Source organism: Thalassophryne amazonica, chromosome 1 (assembly GCF_902500255.1).
Source record: "Thalassophryne amazonica chromosome 1, fThaAma1.1, whole genome shotgun sequence".
NCBI lineage: Eukaryota > Metazoa > Chordata > Actinopteri > Batrachoidiformes > Batrachoididae > Thalassophryne > Thalassophryne amazonica.
The window spans coordinates 82,487,083-82,510,948 of record NC_047103.1 but is presented as its reverse complement, the minus strand read 5'-3'; the positions used below and the strand labels follow the sequence as shown (position 1 = coordinate 82,510,948).

The 23,866-nt window shown below is 45.0% G+C and overlaps 1 protein-coding gene across 1 annotated transcript in view; it reads left to right on the top strand.

The window, feature by feature from the left end:
• Positions 1-23,866, top strand: part of armc4 (armadillo repeat containing 4) — a 342,895-nt gene that overhangs the window by 24,834 nt on the left and 294,195 nt on the right. Inside the window, exons 4-7 of the mRNA XM_034172024.1 lie at positions 513-711; positions 910-1,013; positions 3,296-3,432; positions 17,379-17,495. Of these exons, the coding sequence (XP_034027915.1) occupies positions 513-711; positions 910-1,013; positions 3,296-3,432; positions 17,379-17,495 (557 nt within the window). The remainder of the gene's footprint in view (positions 1-512; positions 712-909; positions 1,014-3,295; positions 3,433-17,378; positions 17,496-23,866) is intronic.

The window sequence follows — 23,866 nt, the reverse complement described above, 5'->3', positions numbered from 1 at the left end:
TTCTCACAGCAGTCTGGTTATTGCAAAGTACACAAATTAACATTGAGGTTTTATAGATGTTTCTGACCACTAAGCTTTACTCACTAAAAGTAAGTCCCTTCAGCTCCAGCCTGATTCAGTCAGTATTGCTCTGAGTGTCCAAGTATTACTACTACAGTGTTGCAGTAAGTGGAATTGATAAGCCATTTTAGAATTCAGATTACTTAAAAATAAAAATAAATAAATAAAAAATAAAGGAGCAGCTTTTATTGAAGGTGATTTTTTTTTTTTAATGCCTGGTTGTAAAATTGCCAAGCATCCACAGTGGAGCTGAGGATACACTCTGCAAATGATTTTCCCATAAATCACCAACAACCATTTGCTCTGTGACAGTGATCGAATGTCTTGACCTTGTGGCAGGATGGTTATAACCCCCGGTGTGACTGAGCCTTAAAAAAGGCAAATGCTACAGACTTTCAAATGGTATTTTTTATTTCAGCTTAAGTTTATAGTTATCTTTTGTTACTGCTCAGAAAATAGAGATCCTGTGGTCAAGATCCTTGGTTCCTGGTTTGCCACTCTTTTGGAGGGAGGAGACCATTCACTACATCTGATGGAAGCAATAAAGCAAGAAGACGATTCCACAAAGTCAGAGGTCAAAGCCAGTCTGTTCCGCTTGCTTCAAAATATTGACAATCAACTCCTGAACAACTGTGTCCAAGAAATCTCTCAGTAAGTGTTTTTCTTATCTCCTATTTACCCTGCATACATTCACATTATCTATCCATCTGCAACATTTCCATCCTCTTTCTGTGAGATCCAAGCAGACATGCTGCAGTATGTAATTGATCTTGATTAGAGTAGGATTTTGACAAAATGTGACAAATTAAGTATTTTATTTTACTTTGTTTTTCTTGATTCTCATTACAGACAAGTCAGGCTCAACCCCACCGCAGTGAATAATGAAGTGGAGTCATTGAAACAGTTGTGTAGTGAAGGGGAGAGGTGGTTAAACTCAGTTTGCTACACATCAGGTTTGAATTATCTCCACTTTTCATTGAGTAAAAAGAAAAGCAATTGTTACTCATTCTAATACTGTAGTTTCCAAAGCATTACAAGTCTGTGTTGTCTCTCCATAAAAGACATATATATATATATATATATATATATATATATATATATATATATATATATATATATATATATATATATATATATATATATATATATATATATATATATATATATAATATATATATATATATATATATATATAATATATATATATATATAAAGGGTGTACCGTTGTTTTACAGGACGTTCGGGTACAGGGCTGTGTACGGGTGAGTTCGCGTTGTGTGTGTTTTCCATCATTCCTGGATTATAAAGCGCGCCTGAATATTAGCCGCACCCACCAGTTTTAAAAAGAAAAAAGAAATTGTACATAAATATGCTGCACTTGCCTATAAGCCGCTTGTCTCCACGTTGTAACATGAGATATTTATACAGAAAGATGTTAGACAGAAAGATTTTTTAACTTTTAATTAATTATGTACTGTAAATGCTTTTTTCCCCTGAAGTGTTATACGTAAATATTGACGCGTACGTCATCCAGCATGCGCTCACGGTGTCCCTGCTCCACAGCCAGGATCGCATGGAGGCTGTGGTAAATGAGATGTTATTGAGGCGCTGTGACTTTTTCGACTTGTGCCAAGACAGAGAACCGGTTTGGAAGGGGGGGGAGGCTCCGCTCTTCTAGCTGATCTGACAGAGCAAAGTTCCGCAGAGCAACTTTTCTTCACTAAAATGCACAGATCAGACCTTATATTTACAGTGTGTGTGTGTGTGTGTGTGTGTGTGAGTGTGTGTGTGCGCGTGCGTGCGTGCATTCACACCGTATGAGGAGCGCAGCTTTCATGAAATCAGCTGACAGCATAAATTGACATATTTGTTGTTTATTTGAGAACGTTATATTTAGCTTATTACCAAGCAGCACTTTCCAATTATTTCATTTTCCTGTTTGTATAATGTTACAATAAATTGTTGGTTTAAACAACAAGAAAATTTAGGTTTTGCATTTTGTTCCCATATTGTACCGAAAACGAACTGAACTGTGACCTCAAAACCGAGGTACGTATCGAACTGTGATTGTGTATCATTACACCCCGGCAGATTTTTTTGGGCCATTTTGTAACACCAGTTATCAATCTTCATATCGAAGTGGTATAAAGGAGTATTTTCTTAAAAAGTTTAGCTACAAATTGCCAGAAGGTACATCTGAGATGCAAGCCTGGATTTGATCTGTTTTGGTGAAAAAAATCCTTCTCTGCTCTACTCCACTATGAAGTTAACAGTAGTGAAGCAAAATGCAAAGCTTGAACTGTGCACAATTTCTCCAATCACAGCTACATAAGCCCATAACTTCTCCTGGGTTGTCTGGGTGTCTTGGTGGCTTTCCTCACTCTTCTCCTTCTTGCACAGTCACTCAGTTTTTGAGAACAGTCTACTCCATGCAGATTTACCATAAAGTGCCATACTGTTTGTATTTCTTTGTAATTAATGTAAATAAAGTCCATATTCAGTGGCAGCTTTACCATCACAGAGACTCGTCCACAAATACCACAAAAGACTCCAAGCTGTCATTGATGTTAAAGGGGGCAACACATGGTATTAAGAAAAGGCGTATGTAAACTTTTGGTTCATTTGGGTAGTTTGTGTTGTCATTATGATTTAAAAACAGTAAACACAGTTGTTTGACAATAAATGGCTTCACCCAACCACTAACCCATGAGTGAAAAAAAGTTTTTTTGTGTTATCATTCATATTCTCTGAAAAATGGCCCCCCCAAAAAACTAAACTTCTGCCAGGGTATGTAAGCACAACTATATATATATATATATATATATATATATATATATATATATAGTCCCATTGCATACTATTTATCATGTCATTTATCAACAACTGCAGCACACAGTACACACCAAGTAATGAATACAGCATGAAAACTGCTCCCCAATTTTCTGAAGATGAACTGACACATCTGTGAAAATACTGTGCAAACCTGTGATGCCAAGCAGCATTAAAATATGATGTTGTTGCTGTTAGTTCTGTTTTTTAGTGGATGACTTGTATTTCAAGCAAATCTGTAACTCAACCTGAGCTCAAGCCTCAGACTTGTAACATACAAAGCCATGCAGTTGTCATCTTTCTCAATATCCCAGGACTTTGGGATGACATATTTTTGGTTCCTAGATTTAAAACAAAGAAAAGCTCTTGGTGTTATTACAGTTTTCTCTAAATTTTATTTTTTCAGACTTTGAATTTTCTAATGGCTGCCGTGCTCCGCCTTGGAGACAGTTGCATGGTGAGATGTGCTACCTTGTGATTGATCCTTGTGATACTGAGACCCTCTACATCACCTGCAGCAATGCAGGAGTCTTTCTCAATGAGGTATGAAGATGTAGTATTGTGGATAATATTATCTAAATGCATTCTATATAATTCACGTCATTTTTAGCATGATTTAGTAAGTGTTGTATTTTCAGCAAATAGGGTCTAACTTGTAAGGGTTCTAGTGCATTTTGCTTTAAAGTTGATATATTCAAAAAATTGCTTGCAGGTCCTATTATAACATTTTAGACATGTGGTGCATTTATCTGGGCATGATCCAGCACACAGTGTTGAGGACTCCTATAGTTGGAGAAAATCAAGGGGATGCCCACGTTTCACCTAGAGGAGGCAGATAGAGGATTACTTTTAAGAGGCAGGGATGTGCCATCCAGCACCCAAGGCGATTCTATGGTGTTGTGGATGCAGCAAAGCGCTGCACCAGTTAGACATGGACATGTTGGTCGATCTTTAAGATTACCCCCTCTAGTGTAGGATCATTTGTAATTTTCTGCATTTTTTATTTATTTATGTATTTATTTATTTTTTTAGTAAATGCAAAAACTCACTTTTATTTTGAAAGAAGATATCATAAGCTTTAAAAAACAATTAGGGTGCCATTTTTCTTCATATTCAAAGGTTCCAAAATCTAAGGTGGCGTCCAAAATGGCCTCTGTTTAGCAATAGTGCTATATCTTTGCTAATACACAAGATATAAACAGAGTACAACCCCAATTCCAATGAAATTGGGACATTGTGTAAAATGTAAATAAAAACAATACAATGATTTGCAGTTCCTCTTCAACCTATATTCAATTGAATACACCACAAAGACAAGATATTTAATGTTCAAACTTATAAACTTTATTGTTTGCATGCAAATATTTGCTCATTTTGAATTGGATGCCTGCAACACATTTCAAAAAAGTTGGGACAGTGGCAACAAAAGACTGGGAAAGTTGATGAATGCTCAAAGAACACCTGTTTGGAACATTCCACAGGTGAACAGGTTAATTGGAAACAGGTGAGTGTCATGATTGGGTATAAAAGGAGCATCCCCAAAAGGCTCAGCCGTTCACAAGCAAAGATGGGGCGAGGATCACCACTTTGTGAACAACTGCATGAAAAAAATAGTCCAACAGTTTAAGAACAATGTTTCTCACCATTTTATTGCAAGGAATTTAAGGATTCCATCATCTACAGTCCATAATGTAATCAGAAGGTTCAGAGAATCTGGAGAACTTTCTACACGCAAGCGGCAAGGCCAAAAACCTGTTGTGAAAGTGTAGTGACACGGACCCACAACAGGGGGCGCAAATGAACGGTCAATAGATGAGCCAAAAAGTAACAATTTAATGTTGTGAAGGTGCACAACGAATACACAGACAATCTCAGAATCTGATAACAGTCAATCCACAAAGGTGACGTGTGGGCAGGCTCGAGGATAGAAGACGTCTGTCCTGAGAAGAGCCGGAACCACACGATTTCCGCCGCCACCGAACCTGGTGAATACTGGAGCCGCCAAGTCCCGAATTCCCAGGTGATCACCGTCCCCGACTGTCGGATCTGGTACTGCTGGCGAAGAACAAAGACAGTCAAGTGTGGGTGTGTGTACACCCCGTAACAACAACGGTGGGAATGCCACCTCCACCTCTAACACACACTCGTGCAGCGTCTGTTTAACCACTTATCTGACGGACGTAGGAGGAAACAGTCGCGACCCACGCCGGTCCTCTGGTTGACAGCTGCAAAACAATAGCTCTTAGAATCAGTTAATACAGGCAGAGACAGTTACCTCCATAGAAGTACGATATCTCGGCAACGAGGTGGAGATGACGTCTGGTCTTTATGGAGTGAGATGCTGTAGAGTAGATGGGTGACAGCTGTCAAGAGATAATGAGTGACAGCTGTCACCCCCGGCTGTGTCCGTGGCGGCAGCGCCCTCTCGTGCCTGAAGCCCGCACTTCAGGCAGGGCGCCCTCTGGTGGTGGGCCAGCAGTACCTCCTCTTCTGGCGGCCCACACAACAGGACCCCCCCCTCAACGGGCACCTCCTGGCGCCCGACCAGGCTTGTTCAGGTGACGGTGGTAGAAGTCGGCCAGGAGGGCCGGATCCAGGATGAAGCTCCTCTTCACCCAGGAGCATTCTTCGGGTCCATACCCCTCCCAGTCCACCAAATACTGGAACCCCCGGCCCATCCGACTGACGTCCAGGAGCCGGCGCACCGTCCAAGCCGGCTCCCCGTCGATGATTTGAGCAGGAGGCGGCGCCGGTCCGGGAGCACAGATGGGTGAGGTGTGGTGAGGTTTGATCCTTGAAACATGAAAGACCGGGTGGATCCGCAGTGAAGCTCCAACTCCCGGCTGAGGACTGAGGACTTTGAGGATCTTGTATGGTCCGATATATCTGTCCTTGAGTTTCGGGGAGTCCACCTGGAGGGGGATGTCCTTCGTGGATAGCCACACCTCCTGCCCGGGCTGGTAAGCAGGGGCCGGGGATTGCTGGCGGTCTGCATGGGTCTTCGCCCTCGTCCGGGCCTTCAACAAGGGAGAACGGGCGGAGCGCCACACCCGATGGCACTTCCGCAGGTGGACCTGGACCGAGGGCACACCGACCTCTCCCTCCACCACGGGAAACAACGGGGGCTGATACCCCAAACACACCTCAAATGGGGAGAGGCCGGTGGCAGAGGACACCTGGCTGTTATGCGCATACTCGATCCAGGCCAGATGTTTACTCCAGGCCGTCGGGTGTGCGGACGTCACACAGCGCAGGGCTTGCTCCAATTCCTGATTGGCCCGTTCTGCCTGTCCATTGGTCTGCGGGTGATACCCGGACGAGAGGCTCACAGTAGCCCCCAGTTCCCGGCAGAAGCTCCTCCAGACATGTGAGGAGAACTGGGGACCACGATCAGAGACGATGTCGGTGGGTATCCCATGCAGACGGACGACGTGGTGGACCAGGAGGTCTGCTGTCTCCTGGGCTGTTGGGAGCTTCTGGAGGGCCACGAAGTGGGCCGCCTTGGAGAATCGGTCCACTATCGTGAAGATGGTGGTGTTGCCCTGGGACGGCGGGAGGCCCGTGACGAAATCCAGGCCGATGTGGGACCAGGGGCGATGAGGCACAGGTAGCGGCTGGAGAAGTCCTTGGGACCTTTTATGGTCTGCCTTGCCCCTGGCACAGGTGGTGCAGGCCTGGATGTACTCCCGGACGTCGGCCTCCATAGACGCCCACCAGAAGCGCTGCCGGACAACTGCCACGGTCCTTCGCACCCCTGGATGACAGGAGAGCTTGGAACCGTGACAGAAGTCCAAGACTGCAGCTCTGGCCTCTGGTGGGACGTACAAACGGTTCTTTGGACCAGTTCCGGGGTCCGGGCTCCGTGCCAGGGCCTCCCGGATGATCTTCTCCACGTCCCAGGTGAGGGTGGCCACGATAGTGGACTCAGGCAGGATGGGCTCCGGTGGATCCGACAGTGCAGTTTTGACCTCCTCTTCGTGTACCCGGGACAAGGCATCCGACCTCTGGTTCTTGGTCCCGGGGCGATAGGTGATCCGGAAGTCAAAACGCCCGAAGAACAGTGACCAGCGGGCTTGCCTGGGGTTCAGCCGCTTGGCGGCCCTGATATACTCCAGGTTCCGATGGTCAGTGAAAACCGTGAACGGCACAGACGCTCCCTCCAACAGGTGTCTCCACTCCTCAAGAGCCTCTTTCACCGCAAGGAGTTCTCGATTGCCGACGTCATAGTTCCGTTTAGCCGGGGTCAACCTGCGTGAAAAGTAGGCACACGGGTGAAGAACCTTATCAGTCTCTCCGCTCTGGGATAGCACGGCTCCTATCCCTGAGTCAGAGGCGTCCACTTCAACCACGAACTGGCGGCTAGGGTCGGGCTGCACCAAAACTGGCGCAGTAGAGAACCGTCGTTTCAACTCCTTGAACGCGGCTTCGCACCGATCCGACCAGGTGAAGGGGACTTTTGGAGAGGTCAGGGCTGTCAGGGGGCTAACTACCTGACTGTAGCCCTTAATGAACCTCCTATAGAAATTAGCGAAGCCGAGGAACTGTTGCAGCTTCCTACGGCTTGTTGGTTGGGGCCAATCTCTCACCGCCGCAACCTTGGCCGGATCAGGGCGACGGAGTTGGAGGAGATGATAAACCCCAGGAAGGACAAAGACGTGCGGTGAAACTCGCACTTCTCGCCCTTCACAAACAGTCAGTTCTCTAGCAACCACTGCAGGACCTGATGTACATGCTGGACATGGGTCTCAGGATCCGGAGAAAAGATGAGAATATCGTCCAGATATACGAAGACGAATCGGTGCAGGAAGTCCCGCAAGACGTCGTTAACCAAGGCTTGGAACGTCGCGGGGGCATTGGTGAGGCCGAACGGCATGACCAGGTACTCAAAGTGACCTAACGGGGTGTTAAATGCCGTCTTCCATTCGTCTCCCTTCCGGATCCGAACCAGGTGATACGCATTTCTAAGATCCAGCTTAGTAAAGATTTTGGCTCCATGCAGGGGGGTGAACACGGAATCCAACAATGGCAACAGGTATCGGTTGCGAACCGTAATCTCATTCAGCCCCCTGTAATCAATGCATGGACGGAGTCCGCCATCTTTCTTGCCCACAAAAAAGAAACCTGCCCCCATCGGGGAGGTGGAGTTCCGGATCAGCCCGGCAGCTAATGAGTCCCGGATGTAGGTCTCCACTGATTCGCGCTCAGGTCGTGAGAGGTTGTACAGCCTGCTGGACGGGAACTCAGCGCCTGGAACCAAATCAATGGCACAATCGTACGGACGGTGCGGGGGAAGGGTGAGTGCCAGATCCTTGCTGAAGACGTCAGCAAGATCGTGGTACTCAACCGGCACTGCCGTCAGATTGGGAGGGACTTTGACCTCCTCCTTAGCATGTAAACCGGGAGGAACCAAGGATCCTAAACACACCCGATGGCAGGTTTCACTCCACTGACCCACCACCCCAGACGGCCAGTCAATCTGGGGATTGTGCTTCAACATCCATGGGAAGCCCAAAATCATGCAGGAGGTAGAAGGAGTTACAAAAAACTCAATCTCCTCCCGATGGTTTCCAGACACCACCAGAGTTACTGGTTGTGTCTTGTGTGTGATTAAAGGGAGGAGGGTGCCATCTAGTGCCCGCACCTGCAATGGCGAAGGAAGCACCACCAGAGGGAGCCCTACCTCCCTTGCCCATCTGCTGTCTAGCAAATTCCCTTCTGACCCCGTGTCCACCAGTGCTGGGGCTTGAAGGGTTAAATCCCGGCTCAGGATTGTAACTGGGAGTCGTGTGGCAATCTGTGTGTGTTCCACGTGAATGTTTTGACCCCCCCTTAGCCCAGTCTCTAAGGGCGGTTGTTGTTGTGGCCATTTGGGGCAGTTTTTCTGTATGTGCTCCTTTGAGCTGCAGAGAAAACACTCCCCGCGGACCAGCCTCCTCATTTTGGCCCTGTGCGTTTCCCTAACAACGTCAGCAGGGGGAGCTGTTGCCCCACGGAGCGCTGCGGCTGTGGAGCGTGGGGAGGGCGGCCCCTTTTCGAACCCGGAAGGGAGAGGGACGGCGCGTATCCGGCCACGTCCTTCGCCTCGCTCCCGACGGCGTTCCTCCAACCGATTGTCTAACCGTATAACGAGATCGATAAGCCCATCTAAATCCCGCGGTTCCTCCTTAGCTACCAGATGCTCCTTCAGGACCGATGACAGTCCGTTTATGAAGGCGGCGCGGAGCGCAACGTTATTCCAGCCGGACCTCGCAGCCGCGATGCGGAAGTCGACTGCATATTCGGCTGCGCACCGGCGCCCCTGTCGCATTGACAGCAGCATTGTTGAAGCAGTCTCTCCTCTGTTAGGGTGATCAAACACTGTTCTGAACTCCACCACAAACCCAGTGTATGCTGATAACAACCGTAGCCCAGGTGTGTGCCTTACCCCGAAGCAAATTAATAACATAAGCCACTTTGCTGGCGTCAGACGCGTACATCACGGGTCGTTGTGCAAAGACGAGCGAACACTGCATCAGAAAGTCCGCGCACGTCTCCACACAACCCCCGTACGGCTCAGGGGGACTTATGTATGCTTCAGGGGATGGTGGGGGGGTTTGTTGAACGACCAGCGGAATGTTAATACCCGGCACCGGGTCGGCAGGAGGAGGAGCCGCAGCAGCGCTCTGATCGCGCGCTTCCACCTGTGCGGTGAGAGCCTCCATCCTGCGATTAAGGATGACGTTTTGCTCGGACATCAAATCCAGCCGAGCGGTAAAGGCGGTGAGGATTTGCTGCAACTCACCGAGCACGCCTCCTGCAGACGCCTGTGCACCCTGCTCTTCCATTGGCTGTCCAACAGATGGATGACGCCCCTCGTGATCCATGACGCTGGCCAAGATATCCTGTTGTGAAAGTGTAGTGACACGGACCCACAACAGGGGGCGCAAATGAACGGTCAATAGATGAGCCAAAAAGTAACAATTTAATGTTGTGAAGGTGCACAACGAATACACAGACAATCTCAGAATCTGATAACAGTCAATCCACAAAGGTGACGTGTGGGCAGGCTCGAGGATAGAAGACGTCTTTCCTGAGAAGAGCCGGAACCACACGATTTCCGCCGTCACCGAACCTGGTGAATACTGGAGCCGCCAAGTCCCGAATTCCCAGGTGATCACCGTCCCCGACTGTCGGATCTGGTACTGCTGGCGAAGAACAAAGACAGTCAAGTGTGGGTGTGTGTACACCCTGTAACAACAACGGTGGGAATGCCACCTCCACCTCTAACACACACTCGTGCAGCGTCTGTTTAACCACTTATCTGATGGACGTAGGACGAAACAGTCGCGACCCATGCCGGTCCTCTGGTTGACAGCTGCAAAACAATAGCTCTTAGAATCAATTAATACAGGCAGAGACAGTTACCTCCATAGAAGTACGATATCTCGGCAACGAGGTGGAGATGACGTGTGGTCTTTATGGAGTGAGATGCTGTAGAGTAGATGGGTGACAGCTGTCAAGAGATAATGAGTGACAGCTGTCACCCCCGGCTGTGTCCGTGGCGGCAGCGCCCTCTCGTGCCTGAAGCCCGCACTTCAGGCAGGGCGCCCTCTGGTGGTGGGCCAGCAGTACCTCCTCTTCTGGCGGCCCACGCAACAAAACCAACATTGAATGCCAGTGACCTTCTATCAAAATACAGGGTCCATATGGAAATAGTACATGTTCAGTACACAGGAAGGAAGTCTGAGAGGGAACAGTGTTGGTGAGGGTAGCAGCAATCGCATAAACCAGATGAACATACATTCCAGGAAAACAGTTGACTATTCGGCAGAAAGGCTTGAGGAACACACGGAGCCAACATGGGTCACTACTCACTAACATGAAGTCAAACATGGAGAATGAATGTGGGACAGCAAGCATGGATGGTAGACATTATGACACTGCAAGGTTCTCACCAGAATTTTTTCACAGCATAGGGGGAACTTAGCGGGGCATACCCGTACTATGCGTGTTGCAGGTGTGAGTATTGTAAAGCCCCTTTCACACCGCAAACGAAAATTAAACATGTTTAATTTTTGTTGTGTCCTCTGCTCGACGCAGAATTAAGTGGTTTCAGTGCAACTCAGAGCAACAGGACGGTACTCAGCGTGACTGGAAGCCACACACTCACAAGACAATGTTACCCGATGCCAATTTATGATTCCTGCTGTGTTCCATTGTTTCCGCAGTATAAATCATGCAGGATTGTTTTTATACGGTGTACACAATGCAGTAAAACTACACGCTCAAAAAACACAGAAAAAAAATGCTGACTGGAGCAGCTGCTCCTCCTTGCTGCTCCTTTTCACAAAGGAGCAGGAGCAAACACTTTTAAACACTTTTGTGCGAAGACTCTCACAAAAGTGTTTAAATAAAATCCATAAGTCCTGCTCACAGACTGATTGCCAGAGACAGGACATGTCCTCATCCAGTAAAAAGTCTGGGCATTTCCAGTCCACTCAAGGACGATTCGTTCATGCGCGCACATGTGAACTTAAAAAAAAAGAAGAAAGAAAATAAAACTGTCTGGCTGCAGGTAATTAGTTCCTTGTTCTCCACTCAAACTCTCTCATCACAGTTAAAAAAAGGACAAAAAAGCACATAAGTCCTGCTCACAGACTGATTGCCAGAGACAGGACATGTCAACATCAAGTATAACTCCAGACATCTCCACATTTACTCAGGGACAGTTCGTTCACGCGCGCACATGTGAACAATAAAGAAAGAAAAAAAAACTGTCTGGCTGCAGGCAATAGTTTCTTGTTCTCCCCTCAAACTCTCATCACTGTGTGTAAAAAAGGACAAAAAAGGATATAAGTCCTGCTCATAGACTGATTGCCAGAGACAGGACATGTCAACATCAAGTACAACTCCAGACATCTCCACATTTGCTCACGGATGGTTCGTTTGCGCGCGGTCAAAGGAGGAAAGATAAACTATAACAGAACTCAGAGCACAGACCTGCAGCTCAGCACAAGAACTAGAAGAGAAGTCAGAGTGTACAGTCTGTCTGCAGCCAAACTGTGCACTCTGACTTCTCTGTGCAGAGAACCTGCAGGCTGCATCCTCACCTCCTCTCTGCCCCCTGCTGTGCGCACCTAACGCAGAAATTCCTGCGTCGTCATGATGCAACAGGGAGTAACTGGGAGCAGCCCCAGTGTGAAAGGGGCTTAACAGCTAGAGTCCAGAGGAATCCCCCCCCACAGAAAACTTTGAAATTTATAACCCTTTGAAACTATTACATCCAATTTGAGGGCAACTTTGTGTTGCTAACTGGGACATTAAAGGACATGTCGCACCAAAATCATAATTTACATTTAGGCTATTAGTGGCCATCCAGTGATCCACCGGGATTACTTCCACTTCCATGACCAGTTTCAAAGTATACGGCATTTGCAACAAACAGCTAAATGCTGAACATGCCAGACTCATCGTGTTATGGATTAATTTCCAAATGTAAACTTCACGCAATTAGAGAAGGACGCGCGCATGCATGAGATCACTGTGGCTGCAGCTCTGCCTCTCTCTCGATCATGGCATGTAAAATAACCAGCATCCACACAAACAGTGCATATCCACACTTTAGGCTCCAAAATTCAACACTCTGAAAAAGTTGAGTTTCGGGGTGAAACGGGTTGTCTTCTCTCTGTTAATCCGAGCCATCATTTTCAAACAGCAGCTCAGAAGCTTTGTTTTCGGATGGAGCAGGTTCTGTTCCCTCTGTCAGTCATTGGGATGTTTCTGTTTTGCTAATAAGGACGTCACACACTGAAAAATGCCGAGGATTGCCGAGTGAAACTTGTTCCAGAAAAGCACTTGCTAATGCTTAGAGTGAGAGGAGTAAAATACATCAGAGATCATTAATTATTACCACGTGTGCAGACACTTACAGTCATGAGTACTTTTATGTTGTCTTACTAATTGGGACGTTAAAAAAACGTGAAACATGTCCTTTAAATAACGCGCGACGTCCTTTAAAAAAGAAAGAAAAAAAAAACAGAAAATGGCGTCCTATGCTCAGCTGTGCTGGTGAGAACCCTGCACTGGAGTAATTCAGTCATCAAGCAAATGAGGGTGCACTTGAAACGACTGGAATCCTGAGTGCCCCTGAACAGGAAGTCAAGCCAAGGAAAAGTGCCACAAACTGATATTTCAGTATACAAGTACCGTGAAGGAGAATTCATTTAGAACTACAATAATGAGGACAACAATTCAAAATAAAAAAAATATCACAGAAGAAATGTCATGAGGAAAAACGATACCCAAGAGAACTGCACAAAGACACCAGCGACATGATCAAAATGTGAACTGTAACACAAACTAAATTCCAAACAAGATGTAGAGTCCATCCATCAATGTTACCATCCATCCATTTATCAATACATCCATACATATGTACATACATTTAGTACACAGTGGATTGTGGGGCCTACTTGAGTTTGTAACAAGACACTGGGTGGATGTGGAATATTGCAATTTAAACCAGTCGTCACATGACATACTTGTGAATATGAATTATCAATGAATGATGAAATGTTAAGATCTCATTCGGCTAAATTACTACTGCCCTTCATGGCCCACCTGTTAATTGTTCATGCATGCATCTACAATGCTTCCTCTAATGGTTTACTCCTCTTTGTGGTCATGGGCCAAACCCACCTGCATTGTCATTCTTTATTGTCATTGTGCATGTAAACACAACAAAATTAAAAGTGCAATCTCCCCACAGGATGCATGTACATATAACAAATAAACCGTAAAATAATACTAAATTTACTACAGTAAAACTATAACTAAAAACACTCATAAATTCATCCTCATACAATTGCATAAATATATTGTACAGCGGTATTAAGTGCACAAATGGCTCTTGCAGTAAAGCAATTTTTCAGTCTGTTTTTGTTGTCAATGACCTGTTCCATCTGCCTGATGGCAGCAGTTCAAACAGATGATGTCCAGGGTGGGAGGAGTCTCTGACTGTACTTTTTGCCTTCCTGAGGCAGCGACAAGTGTACAGTTCCTCTAGTGAAGGCAGGGGACGGCCGGTGATCTTCTGGGCTGTGGTGACAACCCTCTTGAGCGCTTTCCTGCCTGCGACCGTGCATCTGCAAAACCACACACACAGGCAGTAGGTCAGAATGCTCTCTACAGAGCAGTGATAGAAGGCTAACAACAGTCTCTGTGGAAGGTGGTTGTTCCTGAGAACCCTTAGGAAGTAGAGTCTCTGCTGTGCCTTCTTGATGGTAGCCATGGTGTTGGTGCTCAAAGTCAGGTCATCCCTCAGGTGCACGCTCAGAAAACAGAAGACAGAGACCCTCTCCACACAGTCCCCACCAATGACCAGTGGCTGAATGTACATTTTCCACCTCCTGTAGTCCACCACCATCTCCTTTGTCTTTGAGATGGTCAGGATCAGGTTGTTCATTTGTACTGGTTGGGCGAACTCCCATGAACCCTCGAGCACCCGATGGAGCGTGTAGAGCTGGTCCAGTGTGCCGCGACCAGGACAAAAACCACACTGCTCCTCCTGAATCCGAGGTTCGACCATCGGTCGAATTCTCCTCTCCAGTACTCTGGAATAGACCTTACCGGGGAGGCTGAGGAGTGTGATCCCCCTATAGTTGGAACACACCCTCCGGTCCCCCTTCTTAAACAGAGGGACCACCACCCCGGTCTACCAATCCAGAGGCACTGTCCCCGATCGCCACGCGATGTTGCAGAGGCGTGTCAGCCAAGACAGTCCCACAACATCCAGAGACTTAAGGTACTCAGGACGGATTTCATCCACCCCAGGAGCCTTGCCACCGAGGAGCTTTCTAACCACCTCGGTGACTTCGGCCTGGGTAATGGATGAGTCCGCCTCTGAGTCCCCAGTCTCTGCTTCCTCTTCGGAAGACGTGACAATGGGATTGAGGAGATCCTCGAAGTACTCCTTCCACCTCCCGACGACATCCCCAGTCAGGGTCAACAGCTCCCCACCTGCACCGTAAACAGTGCTGGTGGAGAGCTGCTTCCGCCTCCTGAGGCGTCGGATGGTTTGCCAGAATCTCTTCGAGGCCGACCGATAGTCCTCCTCCATAGCCTCCCCGAACTCCTCCCAGACTGGGGTTTTTGCCTCTGCGACCACACGGGCTGCAGCACGCTTGGCCTGCTGGTACCTGTCAGCTGTCTCTGGGATCCCACCTACCAACAAAGATAAGTAGGACTCCTTCTTCAGCTTGACGGCATCCCTTACTTCCGGTGTCCACCACCGGGTTCGGGGATTGCCGCCGCGACAGGCACCAGAGACCTTGCGACCACAGCTATGGGCGGCCGCATCGACAATGGGATCTGGGAGAAGCTCTCCCGGAGGTGGGAGTAGAAGACCTCGCTGACAGAGGGTTCCGCCAGTCATTCCCAGCAGACCCTCACGATACGTTTGGGCCTGCCAGGGCTGACCGGCTTCCTCCCCTCCCAGCGGATCCAACTCACCACCAGGTGGTGATCGGTCAACAGCTCTGCCCCTCTCTTCACCCGAGTGTCCGAGACACGTGGCCGAAGGTCAGATGATACGACTACAAAGTCGATCATCGACCTCCGGCTCAGGGTGTCCTGGTGCCACATGCACTTATGGACACCCTTGTGCTCGAACGTGGTGTTTGTGATGGACAAACTGTGACTAGCACAGAAGTCCAACAACTGAACACCACTCGGGTTCAGATTGGGGAGGCCGTGCTTCCTGATCACCCCCCCTCCAGGTCTCACTGTCGCCGCCCACATGGGCATTGAAATCCCCCAGGAGAACAATGGAGTCCCCAGTCAGAGTGCTATCTAGTACCCCTCCCAGGGACTCCAGGAAGGTCGGAAACTCTGCACTGCTGCTCGGCCCGTAGGCCGAGACAACGGTGAGAGACCTGTCCCCGACCCAAAGGCGTAGGGACGCGACCCTCTCGTTCACCGGAGTGAACTCCAACACATGGCGACTGAGCTGGGGAGCAATAAGCAATGCAACCCCAGCTCTCAGCCTCTCCCCGTGGGCAATGGCAGAAAAATGAAGCGTCCAGCCCCTCTCCAGGAGTTGGGTTCCAGAGCCCAAGCTGTGCGTGGAGGTGAGCCCGACTATCTCTAGTCAGTATCTCTCAATCTCCCGCACAAGCTCAGGCTCCTTCCCCCCTAGCGAGGTGACATTCCACGTCCCAACAGCCAGGGGCTGTGAGCATGGACCGGGCCGCCGAGCCACCCGCCCTCGACTGCCACCCAATCCTCTCTGCACCCGACCCCCATGGCCCCCTCTGCAGGTGATGAACCCACAGGAGGGCGGGCCCACGTCGCTCTTTCTGGCTTAGCCCGGCCGGGCCCCATGTGCTAAGGCCCGACCACCAGGTGCTCGCGCGCGAGCCCCAACCCCAGGCCTGGCTCCAGGGTGGGGCCCCGGCTCCGCCATACCGGGCGACGTCTCGGTCCTTGATTTTTTACTGGTCATGGAGGTTCTGAACTGCTCTTAGTCTGACCCGTCACCTAGGACCTGTTTGCCTTGGGAGACCCTACAGGGAGCACAAAGCCCCCGACAACATAGCTCCTTGAATCATCTGGGTACGCAAACTCCCCCACCACGATAAGGTGGCAGCTAGAGGGGGAGAGTTCACAATCATTTTAGTAAATATTTTTGTTATCTTTCCTGTTGATTTCTATATGTTTATACAGTACCAGTCAAACCTTTCAACACACTTTCCCATTAAATTGAAGTGGAAAGTGTTTCCAAATGTTTAACTGGTAGTGTACATTGGCAAAACAGTGCCCCAACCCACCTTCACCTCAATTGAGAACAGATAAACATTGGACTGTTGGCTCTTGGCAGAGATATGTACTTTCTTATTGACCTCTCGTTATGAAATGGGAAGTAAAAAAAAAAAAAAAAACGAAACATAAAATAAAGGTGCAATTTCCATATGAAACAAGAGATTAGCTTCACAGCAGAAATTTACCATTTATCATAACTGTCCAGTCCTTTACAACACTAAATAATATCTGACATCCGTATTATGCTGTGTTATGTTATGACTGATTTTTGGTCATGTTAATGCTGTATTGTCAACTATAATCAGGTGGCATAAATATAACAGTTCCCATTATGTTTTACTAAGCATACTATCCAACATATTTTCAAATGTAAGCACTGTCTGAATGTGTTTGAAATTATTTATAACAAAGGAGTTTGTGTGTTGCAGCACATTTCACTCTGGCAGTTGCTTTGCTAACAAACTGCACCTCAATCTCCGTTTCTTCACCTGGAAATATTTTGGTCAAGGTAAAAATACTGCACTGAATAACTGACTGTGTGCATATTAAAGCCAAATTTGGAGATTGACAGGGTTTGACACTTTTGTTTGAGGGCACTTGCTTCCTGACCTTAGTTATTCTGGGCGATGTTGGTCACATTATAATTGAGGTATTTTAGTAATTAATGAAGCTGTTTTTAACTGTTTTTGCAGGGCATTAAACAGGTGGGGGAAGAGAACGCCTTTCAACGGACAAGTGATATATATGATGACCTGGTAACACTTCTGAAGAGCAGATCTGCCCATTTTGCAGGGAACTTAAACAAAGAGGTACAGTGGAATATTGGCAGAGGTGCTTCTCACCAACAGCTTTAACATTTAATTCTCCAAGCAAAGATGTGAGTGTTGAAAATACCTGTATGTCTTGTGAACAAAGTCTTTCTCTGTTTGGAAAAAAAAAAAGAAAATCAAATTTAATCACTGATGTTGCGTGACTCATACAGTATGTGTAAACAGAGCACAGATTGTGTAATCAGTGTCTGCTCTGTTCCATGCTAGTGAGCTAGTGTCTGGTTGTCACTATGTTGAAAACTTTCTAAATCAACCTCCTCTATTTTCCTACATTCAAACAACCTGTCACCCCAACCCCCCTCCTCCACACACACACACACACACACACACACACACACACACACACACACACACACACACACACACACACACACACACACACACACACACACACACACACACACACACACACACACAGAAATCACACATAACAAATTGCTTCAAAAATAGATTCCAGCTGTAACCAAAAATGTGTTAAACATGGAAATAAATGTTTTATTTGCTACTCACTCTTGCTAATGTTTGTTGGAAAATGTTTGATTATTATAAAATTATCACGGACTATACGGTGACAAATTGTTGAGTGCCTGCTACATATTGCAATCTTGTGTTATGATGTTTTTCTTGACCGCAAACAAAAAGAAATGCTGAACAAAAGATTCAAAATATAAATACTTCATCAATAGCGTGTGTAGGCAGCCGATCTGCTCTGTGTCAGCCTGATCCCGTCAGATCTCAGAAGCTAAGCAGTGCGGGACCTGGTTAGTACTTGGATGGGAGACCTCTTTGGAACACCAGCGGCTGTGTGTGTTTCTCCAGGTAACACTGGAGTTGCGTCAGGAAGGGCATCCAGCGTAAAACCTGTGCCAAATATCAATGCGGATGTGGTTGTATCCGCTGTGGCGACCCCGAACACACACACACAAAAAAAAAACGGGAGCAGCCGAATGGACAACCAATCATCAACAGCGTGTGTAGACAGATCTTTTAAAACTTGTGACACTTTGTTATTTGGTGGCAGACACCTCAAAGTATCATCAAAAAAAGGGCAGTATGGTGGCCAAGTGGTTAGTTGGCTTGTTTCCATAACAAAAGGCCCCCAGTTCAAGAACACTCATGCCCATTTCCATGTATTGTGGAGGTGTCAGGAAGGGCTTCTAATGAAAAGTTGTGCCAAAGAAACACGCAGATCCATCTTCCATTGTAGCAAACCAACAAACCTGCTTGAAAAAAGGGAGAGGCCAAAGGAAAGTATTAGCATGTGGTATTACTTAAACTTTTTTCTGTTTTTAAATATTGTTATTAAATACAGCCCACGTGTGCATAGCATGCATTGATTGATTGATTATTTATTTCGAGCTTTACAAAATAAGCATTTCTTTCACATTTACATTTACCCACATTAGGTTGAAAGGAACAGGAAAAACATACGTACAAACATACATACACGCGCATTTAGCCCGAACAGGGGTGGGAAGAAGACGAGCTTATTTAATCCCACTCCCAAACACCCATACATTATTACCACTACCGAGTGTGACCAATATTCCTTTTTTATTATTATGTAATTGATGTCATATATTAGTGATGAATATCTATAATAATAATAATAATAATAAGAAGAAGAAGAATTCCCACCATAATAGTTAGTAATAATGACAATAATATTATTATTATTGTCAATCAATTTTTTTTTTATTGATATTGCTGGTGTCATTCCTTGAGTCATTTTCATATGTCAATAAGTTCCCCACATTTATTCAGAGAATGACTATTTAGAAGACTTATTGTTGTATGCGTCGATGGTAGTTCTGTCTCTCTCTCTCTCTCTCTCTCTCTCTCTCTCTCTCTCTCTCTCTCTCTCTCTCTCTCTATATATATATATATATATACACAAAATACACACATACATCACCTATACACACATGCATACACATACACACATATGTATACAAATATGTTTCATTTATTTTATTATTTTATTAATTTGAATAATCAGGTCCCATCTTATCTTAGGGAGCTCATAGTACCATATCACCCCAATAGAGCGTTTCGCTCTCAGACTGCAGGCTTACTTGTAGTTCCTCGGGTTTGTAAGAGTAGAATGGGAGGCAGAGCCTTCAGCTTTCAGGCTCCTCTCCTCTGGAACCAGCACCCAATTTGCATCAGTGAGACAGACACCCTCTCTACTTTTAAGATTAGGCTTAAAACTTTCCTTTTTGCTAAAGCTTATAGTTAGGGCTGGATCAGGTGACCCTGAACCATCCCTTAGTTATGCTGCTATAGACTTAGACTGCTGGGGGGTTCCCATGATGCACTGAGTGTTTCTTTCTCTTTTTGCTCTGTATGTACCACTCTGCATTTAATCATTAGTGATTGATCTCTGCTCCCCTCCACAGCATGTCTTTTTCCTGGTTCTCTCCCTCAGCCCCAGCCTGTCCCAGCAGAAGACTGCCCCTCCCTGAGCCTGGTTCTGCTGGAGGTTTCTTCCTGTTAAAAGGGAGTTTTTCCTTCCCACTGTTACCAAGTGCTTGCTCACAGGGGGGTCGTTTTGACCGTTGGGGTTTTTCCGTAATTATTGTATGGCTTTTGACTTACAATATAAAGTGCCTTTATATTGTAAGAGTAAAAATACTCTTACAATATAAGAGTATCCAACATATTTCCGCTGTGGCGGATCTGGTTGTATCCGCCACAGCGGATACAACCAGATCCGCATTGATATTTGGCACAGGTTTTACGCCGGATGCCCTTCCTGACGCAACTCCAGTGTTACCTGGAGAAACACACACAGCCGCTGGTGTTCCAAAGAGGTCTCCTATACAATATAATATATCATCTAATCTGTTTAGATGATTCTTATTGCACGCTTTTGGAGTATACAGAGGGGATGTAGCAAACTTTTGTAATTGTTGCCCCAGATTTCTATACAGTATGTTAAATAAGGAGAGACTAAAGAACAATACAATAAATATAATGCATTATGATCCAGAAAATATTTTGCTTTGTACATAATAGAGACATTCTTGGAAACTTTTTTATTTATGTGGCTGATATGAGACTTCCAGCTTAATTTACTATCAATGGTTATCCCTAAAAATTTGATTTCTGACACTTTTTCTATTTTCTACACCGTCTATATTTATTGGTAAATTAGAACTGTCATTATGATTTCTGAAAAACATGACTTTAGTCTTATTTATATTTAGGGATAATTTATTAATATTCAACCAGGTTTTCAGCTTAATTAATTCACTATTTACCATATTAATAAGTTTGCTATAATTACCACAGGTGTCATCTGCAAATAACAATAATTTTAGTAATTGTGACACATTAAAAATGTCATTTATATAGAGATTAAAAAAATGTGGACCCAGTATGGATCCCTGTGGGACCCCACAAGCGATGCCCAAACATCCAGATTTGAATGCACCCATCTGCACAAACTGGTGTCTCTCCGTTAAATAGCTTTGAATCCAGTTCCAAGCCACTCCCCTGATACCATATCTTTCCAGTTTATTGTGTAGAATTGAGTGATTGTGTCAGATGCGTTCTTTAAATCAATGAATATTCCAACTATATACTTTTTACTATCTAAGGTGTTTGTGATCTCTTCTATTGCTTCAATTATTGCAAGTGAAGTTGACCTTCCAGACCTAAACCCATATTGACTTTTGTTAATTATGTTATATTTTTCTATAAAGGATTCTAACCTGTTGTTAAAAAGCTTTTCTAAAATTTTGGAAAATTGTGGGAGTAGAGAGACCGGTCTGTAGTTTGTGAAGATGTGTTTATTTCCATTTTTGTATAGTGGAATAACTTTTACCATTTTCATTTTGTTCGGGAATGTCCCAGTTTGAAATGACAAGTTACATATATGAGTCAGGGGTTTTGATATGCTTTTAATTATTGTTTTTACTACCTTCATATCTATGTCATAACAGTCAGTTGATTTTTTATTTTTACATTTATTAACAATATCTATTATTTCGGCTTCACTAACACTGGAGAGAAACATTGTGTTTGGATTGATTTTTATGAGTGATTCCTGCTCCTTGTTACCACCTTCGGGAATTTTTGCTGCCAAGTCAGGTCCAGTATTAACAAAGAAGTTATTAAAACCATTAACTATGTTATTCATATTATAGATGTCCCTGTTCTTATCAATAAAATAATTTGGATACGAATGATCTCTTACCTTATTTTTGATTATAGTGTTAAGAATTTCCCAGATTCTCTTGGTGTCATTTTTATTATTATTTAATAGACTGGTATAATATAATTTCTTGCTGGCTCTGATTATATTAGTTAGTTTGTTTTGATATAATTTATATCTATGTTCAGATTCTTTTGTCCTTAGTCTAACAAATTGTCTGTACAATGTATTCTTCTTTTTGCAAGCATTTTGTAGACCTTTTGTTAACCATGGGCTTTTGGCGGCAGTACTGTTTTTGTTGACTTGGCGTATTGGACAGTTTATGTCATATAATGAACTGAAAATGTCTAGAAATTTATTGAAGGCACAATCCACATCATTCTCCCTGTACACAGTGTGCCAATCTTGTTTTGTTAAGTCATTATTGAGTTGAGCTATTGCTTTTTGGGTTCTTACTCGTTTAAATGCAGAGTATTGGGGTTTTACTTGAAAATTACAATTGGAGTCATACACAGTGAACACAGGAAGATGGTCAGTTATGTCACATATCAATAAACCACTTATATTTTTAGTTTCTATATTGTTTGTGAAGATGTTATCTATTAGAGTTGCACTATTCAATGTAATTCCGCTTGGCCTGGTGATAACTGGGTATAAGCTCATCCTGTACATTGTGTTTATAAATTCGTCAGTTGATGTGTGTCTATTGGGGTTTATTAGATCAATGTTATAATCTCCACATATAAATATTTTTTGTTATTTATTGATGAAAACATTTTGTCCACCCAGTTTGTAAATATAGCCATATTTGAGCCTGGTGCCCTATATAAACAACTTATAATTTTTTTTCTTGTTTCCATTGTAAACTTCTATTGATATACATTCTAACACATCTTTTATTGTTAATGTCATACTTTCTATTATGTTAAATTTAATATTTTTATGCACATATATAGCAACACCTCCACCTCCTTTATTCACTCTATTGATGTAGTTTAGATTATAACCATCCAACTCAAGTTGTATTCCTTTTTGCGCATTGATTGCACATTGAACCATGTTTCTGAAATTGTTATTATACTAAAGGGTTTTGTAAACTGCTGGAGATATTCTTTGATACTGTTAAAGTTTGTGTACATACGAGGGCTGTCAATAAAGTTACGGTCCTTTTTATTTTTTTCAAAAACTATATGGATTTCATTCATATGTTTTTACGTCAGACATGCTTGAACCCTCGTGCGCATGCGTGAGTTTTTCCACGCCTGTCGGTGACGTCATTCGCCTGTGAGCACTCCTTGTGGGAGGAGTCATCCAGCCCCTCGTCGGAATTCCTTTGTCTGAGAAGTTGCTGAGAGACTGGCGCGTTGTTTGATCAAAAAATTAAGCTGGTTTTCAGTGAAAATTTTAACGGCTGATGAGAGATTTTGAGGTGATTCTGTCGCTTTAAGGACTTTTCACGGTGCGAGACGTCGCGCAGCGCTCTCAGGCGGCGTCATCAGCCTGTTCAAGCTGAAAACCTCCACATTTCAGGCTCTATTGATCCAGGACGTCGTGAGAGAACAGAGAAGTTTCAGAAGAAGTCGGTTTCAGCATTTTATCTGGATATTCCACTGTTAAAGGAGATTTTTTTAATGAAAGACGTGCGGACGGGTCCACGCGTCGGGACGCAGCCGCCGCGACGCTCCGCCACAGGAAAAACACCTCTGTTGAAAGCCTTAAGGACAAGTTGGAACATGTCCTGCCTGTTAAACAATTTCTCATATACTCACTCCACTGAAAGCCATCAAAAGCCGCCTGGATTTTACAAATGGTTATCAACACGGAGGTGTTTTTCCTGTGCCGCCGCACCGCGTCGGCTGCGTACCGACGCGCGGATCCGTCCGCACGTCTTTCATTAAAAAAATCTCCTTTAACAGTGGAATATCCGGATAAAATGCTGAAACCGACTTCTTCTGAAACTTCTCTGTTCTCTCACGACTTCCTGGATCAATAGAAACCTGAAATGTGGAGGTTTTCAGCTTGAACAGGCTGATGACGCCGCCTGAGAGCGCTGCACGACGTCTCGCACCGTGAAAAGTCCTTAAAGCGACAGAATCACCTCAAAATCTCTCATCAGCTGTTAAAATTTTCACTGAAAACCAGCTTAATTTTTCGAACCGTGTCCACTTCGATGTGTCTCACAGGTTTAGAA